Source organism: Mugil cephalus, chromosome 15 (genome assembly GCF_022458985.1).
Source record: "Mugil cephalus isolate CIBA_MC_2020 chromosome 15, CIBA_Mcephalus_1.1, whole genome shotgun sequence".
NCBI lineage: Eukaryota > Metazoa > Chordata > Actinopteri > Mugiliformes > Mugilidae > Mugil > Mugil cephalus.
In genome coordinates, this window is record NC_061784.1 from 12,177,669 (window position 1) to 12,186,552 (window position 8,884).

Sequence of the window (8,884 nt, forward strand, 5' to 3'; positions counted from 1 at the left end):
ATTCCAATAGGTTGCAGGGCTATTTATTAAATGTGTCTGTGTACTATTACCTGTACTTGTGTTTCTATAAACACTAACCTTAAAGAGGCTAAACGCTTATCGTATATTATGTAATCAATTGATGATTGGGGTAAAACCCATGTTTTACACACGATAATTATTGGTTGGTTTTTACAAGAAAATGATGGCTGACTAGGCTACTGAAGCTGAACCTCAGAGGCTTGGTTCATGGGTGACCAAGCAGATGTTGAAGAGAGGTGGATGCACTGGAGGTGGAATCCAGTCCTGACTGTTTAAACAAATGAATAAATCATATTATTTCTGCTAAACATCCATACAGATATTGTGCAAATTTCATGTGTATAGACAGAATGAAAGAGCTATGAAAATTACGGAAATAGCTGATAATTAATTTAGCTTGAAAGCATTTGCAATCTAGAGGAAACTGACACAATGGATGTGCTGTTTTAAGTCTAAATTTGACTCTGTGTCTCTTTCCTTTTCCTCTGTAATAAAGTGTCAGCCTAAATAGACTAAAATACACGGAAGCGTGCTTACATTTTAAATGTCTGACGTGCTTGATGTGCTGCCTCGATGTATAGATATCATTTTTGCAGTACTGGCACGTTGATTGCAATGATTTATCACATCTAAATTTCTTTTTCTTCTGCGCACTCATCTCCTTCTTCTTCTCTGTTAATTCTCTTGACTTTCTGAAGAGACTGAGGTCCTTCAATTTCCACTGGACAATGTTGAAGATGTTTTATGTTTCATGCTGGGGCACTAGGCTGAAAGCGGACGGATGTTGATAGACTGAACAAACTGATCTGCATGGCTAATGATGTTGATGGGTGGAGCTGGACTCACAGAAAGGTGTCAGTATGCATCAGCGTTTTTTTATGCATCTTACATCACACACATATATATTACATGGTATCACAATATAAAAAGTTTCAACAATATTATATAAATACATACATTAACTATTAAACAATTACTGTATATAAACACTCTAGATATAACTAAATAATTATCATGTTACAAATAAATAAAAGTTTATTAAGAAGACAAAACTGCAATCTTAATGTTAGTGATCAAATATAATAAATAAATCTGCGGACGTGATAGAAAACCACATTGAGTTGGGCGGAGTCAAACTGAATCATTATTTTAATACATCTTATTAGTTTTAAGTCGTTGCTTTCGTGTCATGAAATAAATATAAATGTCATGTACTTTAGAACCATTGGTTAAATAGTCTCACGTGGAAAATATTTGCAAATTCTATAAAGTGTTTTGTTCGTGCCTGTGAAATTATACACGTATGAGGATGGATGGATGGGTGATTTTTAAAAATCAGATCAGGTGGGTGAGCGGCAGAACCTCGGACATAAAGTTAGAGAAATGGAAAAAAGCAGTAGGTAGGATTGGGACGTTCAACACCGAGACTCCGGAGCCCGTTTCACTTTATTGAAGAGGTTCAAACAACGATGCCGAGGCTTGTATCACATGACCCGTAATGTTTGAAGCTTCATACGTCACAATGAAGCGCCGGAAGTGCTGGTTTGAAACTTGGCGCCTCTTTCATTAAAACGAGGCGAAATGCTCAGTGTTCCCTCCCATATTGAACATTATGGTTCATGAATAGCGGTACAAAATCAGGAAAAAGCCCCTTAAGCATTTATTCGTACGTCTATAGGAACAAGAAACTTTTATTAAAAGTGGATGCCAAGTAACAGATATGTTGCTCTTTGGGTACGTGTGGGTGGCTCTTAAAAGAGCCGTTGTGTTGTTCCTGTGCTGGAGGAGGTCGAGTAGTTTAGGCTCTCTCTCCGCGGATACGGCGGGCCAGCTGGATGTCTTTGGGCATGATGGTGACCCTCTTGGCGTGGATGGCGCACAGGTTGGTGTCCTCGAAGAGACCGACCAGGTAAGCCTCGCTGGCCTCCTGCAGAGCCATGACGGCGGAGCTCTGGAAGCGCAGGTCGGTCTTGAAGTCCTGAGCGATTTCACGGACCAGGCGCTGGAAGGGCAGCTTGCGGATGAGCAGCTCAGTGGATTTCTGGTAACGACGGATCTCCCTCAGAGCCACGGTACCGGGCCTGTAACGGTGAGGCTTTTTCACGCCACCGGTGGCCGGTGCGCTCTTGCGGGCAGCCTTGGTGGCCAGCTGCTTCCTGGGAGCCTTTCCTCCGGTGGATTTACGGGCGGTCTGCTTGGTTCTTGCCATGTTTGTTTCTCAGTCTCTTCTATGTCAGAAGTCAACGACAGAATGAAGCCGGAGTCTGGACGGCGGCTTTATATAGAGGCCACCAGAGAGAGCTCAGCGCTGATTGGTCCAGAGGAGGTATGCGCGCGAGCAGCAGCTACTCAACTGTTGGATTAACAAATTCAAAAATAACGCGTCACTAACGGCTGCTGAATAAAACAAAGCTTTTATTATCATTATTATTTGTATACCTGTATGCTTGTATATACTAGTTTATTTATTTATATGTATATGCGTGCGTGTATACACATAATGTTGCTACTTATTTTTTTTTTTACTATACTCAGCACCATAATCATGTTATCCCTTAGTAGTCAAAATAGAATATATATGAAAACTAATATTACTAAAAATCGAGAGCAATCACCCAAAAGTTAAAAATAAGATATTAATAAGATAAAAAGTAATCTTATGTGTGTAAACACTACACATCTACCTGTAATCAATTATGCAATCATCATCACACATTCCTAACATATCACAAAATAGTCTTCCCTCTTTGCCTCTTTCATGAACTGCTCTACTTTTTTTCCTCTTATGCTCAAATGCAAAGTGTTCATATTTCAAAATGATTTGAACTGATTTATTGCAAAGTATTTTCACACACACAAAATATTTTTTAAGCATATTTTATTATCTTAAAATGTATATACAAAAATATATATAAGAGCATAAAGTACAACCACTTATTAAATACAAAACTGTACAGGGAGTAGCCACCACAAGACTCCACCTAAAACTATTATTCAGTAAATGCTGAAAACTACTGCAATAACTTGTGTAGTCAAGCTAAGCCACATTTTTCAACACAATATTATTTGTGTTAATGAAATTCAGCAACACAGTATTGAAGGAAAACTTATTTAGCAAGACAACATCATTGTGATGTGTAGTGTGTGAGGCAGAGAGCTCTTTACTGGAGGATGTGGTGGCTCTTAAAAGAGCCTTTGTGTTGTTGTTGGGTCCCTGGAGGAGAGCTTTACTTCTTGGCCTTCTTGGCTGCGGTCTTCTTTGCTGGCGCTTTCTTGACCGGAGTCTTCTTCGCTGCCTTTGGCTTCTTAACTGCGGCTTTCTTCGGGCTCTTCTTCACCACCTTCTTTGCGGCGGCGGGTTTCTTGGCCGCTGCCTTCTTCTTGGGCGACTTCTTGACGGCTGCTTTCTTAACAGGTGTCTTCTTGGCCGGTGCGGTCTTCTTGGCGGCAGCGGGCTTCTTAACTTTGGTGGCTGCCTTCTTCTTCACCACCTTCTTTGCGGGCTTAGCGGCGGCTTTGGGCTCTTTCTTGGCGAGCTTGAAGGAGCCGGAGGCCCCGGTGCCCTTAGTCTGAGCCAGGGTACCGGCGGTGACCAGCTTGGTGACGGCGGTGTTGATGCGCTTGTTCGCCTTGGTCACATCGACGCCTTTCCCGGCCAGGACCTTCTTCAGAGCCGCCAGGGAGGTTCCCTTGCGCTCCTTGGACTCGGCCACGGCGGCCACGATGAGCTTGGGGAGGCTGGGTCCATCCTTCTTGGGCCGGGGGGCGCTCTTCTTCTTCGGGGCTTTTGCCGGGGCTTTCGCCGGGGCGGCTGCTGCTGCGGGTGCTTCTTCTGCCATGTTGAATGTCGCTGTTCGTCTGAACGTGTCTGGGATCAACGCAGGAGGCGGAACTTATAACGAGCATGAGAACCGTGGAGAAGCAACGCGCAGCGCCGCTCTGCCGACGCCTCTGCTGCTGCCACACTTGTGTTTTCTCTTCCACTTTTCGGACACAAAAAACACATAAAAGTAACGTTTACACCCACAAGTTGCACCACAGCAGAAAGGACACTCGTGTCTCTCCACACTGAGCTCATGTTTGTCTTCCTAGACTCCTCCACTAGATCCCAGCAGGCTCCAGACCTCTCGGATACACGGTGAGTTTGTGCAACTGGCAGCGACTTTTCTCCACGTTTCGACTCCAAAAACGTGTCAAAGTGGTTCGGATTGACTGGATCAGTGATGCTGCTGTTAGCAGAGACATATGGGGACAGAACCAAAGTGAAATAGCGGCACTAATGCGATCTGCTGCCTTTGAATGAACCCACTTTTCAGAGGAAGTAAACACAGAGACGCTGCCGCTGCTCGGGGCGGATATGTCACAGATGATCCACCGGGACAAACTTCCCGTCTCCCGTAAACGATGCTGAAAACAGTCATTAATTATCACTCATCCTCACACTGTTCATTCAAATCGGATGACTGGCTCTCTGAGCTAAATCACCGAGATTAATGGAGAAACTACAAAATGTTTGTTCTTCACGTTGTCTCTTCGTCTAGTCGCTGTCTGGGTTGATCGACTGTTCGTGTGAGCAAGCAGCACATAGCAGCATGAATACCTTATCAGTGTCGATGTTATCAAGTTTCCTCTTAAATTTAATATTTGTAAGTGTATTCTGATATATATTACTGTCTTAATCAGCGTTGTTATTTCACATGTGACTGATTTTATTCTTTTTAGTGGTTACTTTTACAGATACAAAACATACAAACAATAAAGCAAAAAAATATTTAGTAATAACACTAAAATATCTTTCTATTGCACTATTCAAATCAATACTATAAAGTCCTTGACATAATTTATTTTTAAAATCATTGAGTATATTATATCACAGTTTCCACAGATGTTTATGTATGACCACCTTTTCAGTCATTCAGAGATAATTATTCTCAGCTCAAATGATTTCAAATAAACTACATCCGGAAATACATCTTGACTTTCAACTTTTAGTAATCAGCAGTCCGCACGTTTTCATCAGTGGTTCTTTTATTGTACTTTCTGACATCAGAGAAATATACACAAGTACAAATACAGTATTTGTACAGTAATTTTTTTTTGGAAATGAAACAGAAATATTGAGGAGGCAATAATACATATCTGAGATTTGCAAAAATAACTGCACCTATAGTTATACAAGTTAATTTCAAAATTCAGATCACACAGTCTGATCTTCTATACACATTTTTGTGTATAGACCACGTTTGTAGTAGTGTATGATGACATGGACAAAATGAGCTTTCTGAGAAGGTCAAACAATAAGTTTTTGTTGATTATCATATTGGAAAACCTTACAAGCCCCCCTGTAAAGATTTGAAATATACAAATCAACAATAAATATAGGAGATTTAAGGCAACTGTTACCCTCCACAGGAGTGGCTGACCGTCAAAGATCACTCCCAAGAGTAGGACAAGTAATCTGAGAGGCCACAAAGGAACCTGGGGTCATTTCTGAACAGCTAAAGGCCTCTCACACTGGTTAATGTTCATGTTCATAAATACACCATCTGGATCTCCAAAAGGAACATTACATGCTGCCTGCAGTTGGCAGACATCATGTGGACAGGACAGAGGACTAATGGGAAAATGTTTTGTGGACAGATGATCTGATCTGATCTGATCTGTGAAACATATGGGGCTGGTAATGTCTTTGTTTTTTTGTTTCCCTTGGCATCAGACTATACCAGTGGAACCGGTGTTGTGTTGGATTAATGAAAAATTGACACACCTCTAGTTCTCGAGGTCGATCTCTTTTGATTTTGCCACTGTTGAATTTGAAAAAAAAAAAAAATAAATAAAAACAAAATCAACATGTAACCCAACTGTCTGCTTCTTGTTCTCTGCTAATAAAAATAAATAAATAAATAAATTAAAAGGTGTAAATTTAGGTTAACAATGCACAGTGACTTGTAAACTAGGAAGTTACTCCAACACTGGTCATGTCACAATATTTGCATGCCAAGGCAGAAACGGATGCAATGACTGAATTAAAATATAGGAGTTATTGTAGTGGAACTGTACAAAAGGGAAAATAATATAGGGCGTACCAAAGAATAACTGAACCAAAGATGCTTACACAGCCAGGCATAAGAAAACATGGTTAATCCAATAGATTTAAAAACAATCATAACATGCTGATTTATGACCCTGGTACATCAAAAAATGTCTGAGCTTAGTCTTAAGGAAAGGATGGGCAGCAAGAAACACCCTTAAGACACACTTAGAAAAAAAGCATTATCACAGTATAAATGGGTCATTCAAACAAATAAAACAAGCAGACAGATCTTAAGCTCTTTTCCCCTGCCTAAACACAGTATACTCTTTGAGCATTACTGTTTTATTGTAGTATGTGGTTTTATAGTCATTTTATAATTAGTTTAATAGAAAGGAAAGCGCTTCTAGTAGGAGTGAGTGGCTCTTAAAAGAGCCGTTGTTTGATTTTCCTGCCGGTACTCGTCTACTTCTTTGCGGGCTTCTCGGTCTTCTTGGGCAGCAGCACCGCCTGGATGTTGGGCAGCACACCACCCTGAGCGATGGTGACTCCTCCGAGCAGCTTGTTGAGCTCCTCGTCGTTGCGGACGGCCAGCTGCAAGTGGCGGGGGATGATCCTGGTCTTCTTGTTGTCACGGGCTGCGTTTCCAGCCAACTCCAAGATCTCAGCGGTCAGATACTCGAGCACCGCAGCCAGGTAGACTGGTGCCCCGGCACCGACGCGCTCAGCGTAGTTGCCCTTCCTCAGCAGCCTGTGGACACGGCCGACGGGGAACTGGAGCCCGGCCCTGGAGGAGCGGGTCTTGGCCTTTGCTCTGGCTTTGCCGCCGGTCTTACCACGTCCAGACATTTTTCTAGTTACTATCTTGTCTTCGAAAGAAAGAAAGAATGTGACTGCTGTTGAACACCACCTTAATATAGAGAGGAAAGCTGCTCGTTGATTGGTCACATTAAGTCTTAACTCTGATTGTCCAATCAGAGGAGACTCTAGGACACGCCCCCTTGAATACGTCAATTTAAAATGTTCCCGCTTAAAAAGTAAACCTGTTATAAAACACAGCATACACTACTACTATAGACTGTATACAGGTTGTTTCGTTTCTGGTTTATTTTCCTATGTTTTAAAATTAACCAATTGTTTATTTACTTTAATTAAAGGGTATTTATATGAATTTTACTGTCCTGTTTGACATCTTCAGCCTTTTATAGCTTTTATTTATCAGTTGTGAATACATTAGATAAGATAAGATTCAGCTTTATTGTTATTACATTTGGCATCTAATCAGAACTACATCACACAGTAAGAAGTGGTATACATGTAGAATAAATAGTATGATACAATATGACAATATGGTACAGGTTGTTTTTAATCGCATATGGACCATAATTACAGATGAAATCCTATAAAGAGCTGAGAGCAGACAAGTGGGTGAGGCAAACTCAATAATTTTAAAACGATTTAAAATAAGCATTGTGACTATGGCCAAAAAGCCAATAAGTCATTTTGTGTAAAGGAAAAGACACCTTTCAGCAGTAAATAACAATTCATCTTTAATTTTATATTGGTCACTGTGGTGTTTTAGGTAACAGGCAGTATGCCTACCTTAGACAACTTTGGAGAGAAGCAACTTAAATTTATAGACATTATCCATACACTTAAGCCAAACACCAATATCTTGCTCAAAGACACTCTGGCACATGGTCCACATACTGGAGTTGAACAACCCTCGAGTTCATAGTTCAGCTGCTGCATTAAGAGATTTTAAAAAAAAATTAAAATAAAAAAAATAAAAAAATTGAAGTGAACAGACATTTCTTTTGAGGAACTTTAAGCATATAAAGTATTGTTTGCCAGCATAGCTTTCATCCTCCCTGAGTGACAACTAAGAGACAACTCCATTATTGTGACATACAATGCAGCGACTCAAGAATAAGTTTAAGAAAATGGCGGACACGTATTTTAGTGTCGTGTAGTTGTAGCTTCTGTAGCGACCTAGAAATAAAACATGTACGTAGTACCTGCAACAAGAACATTAAACGTAAGATGAGGAAACGAGTCTCTTGAGGTGGAGTGAGTGGCTCTTAAAAGAGCCTTTTGGGTTCATGTGTAGACATAAGTCTACTTGGAGCTGGTGTACTTGGTGACAGCCTTGGTGCCCTCAGACACGGCGTGCTTAGCCAGCTCACCGGGCAGCAGCAGGCGGACGGCGGTCTGGATCTCCCTGGAGGTGATAGTGGAGCGCTTGTTGTAATGAGCCAGACGAGAGGACTCACCGGCGATCCGCTCGAAGATGTCGCTGACGAATGAGTTCATGATGCTCATGGCCTTAGAAGAGATGCCGGTGTCGGGGTGGACCTGCTTCAGCACCTTGTACACGTAGATGGCATAGCTCTCCTTCCTGGTCTTTCTCTTCTTCTTGCCGGTCTTGGAGACGCTCTTAGACACGGCTTTCTTGGAGCCCTTCTTGGGTGCTTTCACTGGATCAGGCATGATTTCTTCTTTCGCTTCCTTACGATATGTTTGTAGAAACAACACGCCCCAAATTTATATCCACGAATGCAAATCACACTGTGCTATTGCTCAAACGCGATTGGTTATTTGTCTGAGTGAGACAGCGCATGCGCCTTCTTTCCCGCTCAAAGCCGTTTGAAACAACTTCCTGAAACCAGTGACGATGACAAAAACATGGTTTGTGATTTATACCCAGAAATATTACAAACAGATATACTGCCATTAGATCTCAATCGAATTCATTCACTCAAAATATGTATTCATATAGCGAGAGACCGTCTTCATCTATTCAATTCAATTTTATTTATATAGTGTCAATAA

At 41.3% G+C, this 8,884-nt stretch overlaps 4 protein-coding genes across 4 annotated transcripts; all 4 read right to left on the reverse strand.

Moving 5' to 3' along the window:
* Positions 1-1,699: 1,699 nt before the first annotated feature.
* On the reverse strand, positions 1,700-2,712 carry LOC125020774 (histone H3). Its single transcript, XM_047606268.1, has one exon. The coding sequence runs from the start codon at positions 2,228-2,230 to the stop codon at positions 1,820-1,822; it is 411 nt and encodes a 136-aa protein (XP_047462224.1). The 5' UTR covers positions 2,231-2,712; the 3' UTR covers positions 1,700-1,819.
* Positions 2,713-2,894: 182 nt separating this feature from the next.
* LOC125020771 (histone H1-like) lies at positions 2,895-3,903 on the reverse strand. Its single transcript, XM_047606266.1, has one exon. The coding sequence runs from the start codon at positions 3,858-3,860 to the stop codon at positions 3,249-3,251; it is 612 nt and encodes a 203-aa protein (XP_047462222.1). The 5' UTR covers positions 3,861-3,903; the 3' UTR covers positions 2,895-3,248.
* A 705-nt stretch (positions 3,904-4,608) lies between these two features.
* On the reverse strand, positions 4,609-7,232 carry LOC125020772 (histone H2A-like). Its single transcript, XM_047606267.1, has one exon. The coding sequence runs from the start codon at positions 7,112-7,114 to the stop codon at positions 6,518-6,520; it is 597 nt and encodes a 198-aa protein (XP_047462223.1). The 5' UTR covers positions 7,115-7,232; the 3' UTR covers positions 4,609-6,517.
* Positions 7,233-8,123: 891 nt separating this feature from the next.
* LOC125020776 (histone H2B 1/2-like) lies at positions 8,124-8,597 on the reverse strand. Its single transcript, XM_047606270.1, has one exon. It carries the CDS (start codon positions 8,540-8,542, stop codon positions 8,171-8,173), a length of 372 nt encoding a protein of 123 aa, XP_047462226.1. The 5' UTR covers positions 8,543-8,597; the 3' UTR covers positions 8,124-8,170.
* Positions 8,598-8,884: the final 287 nt, after the last annotated feature.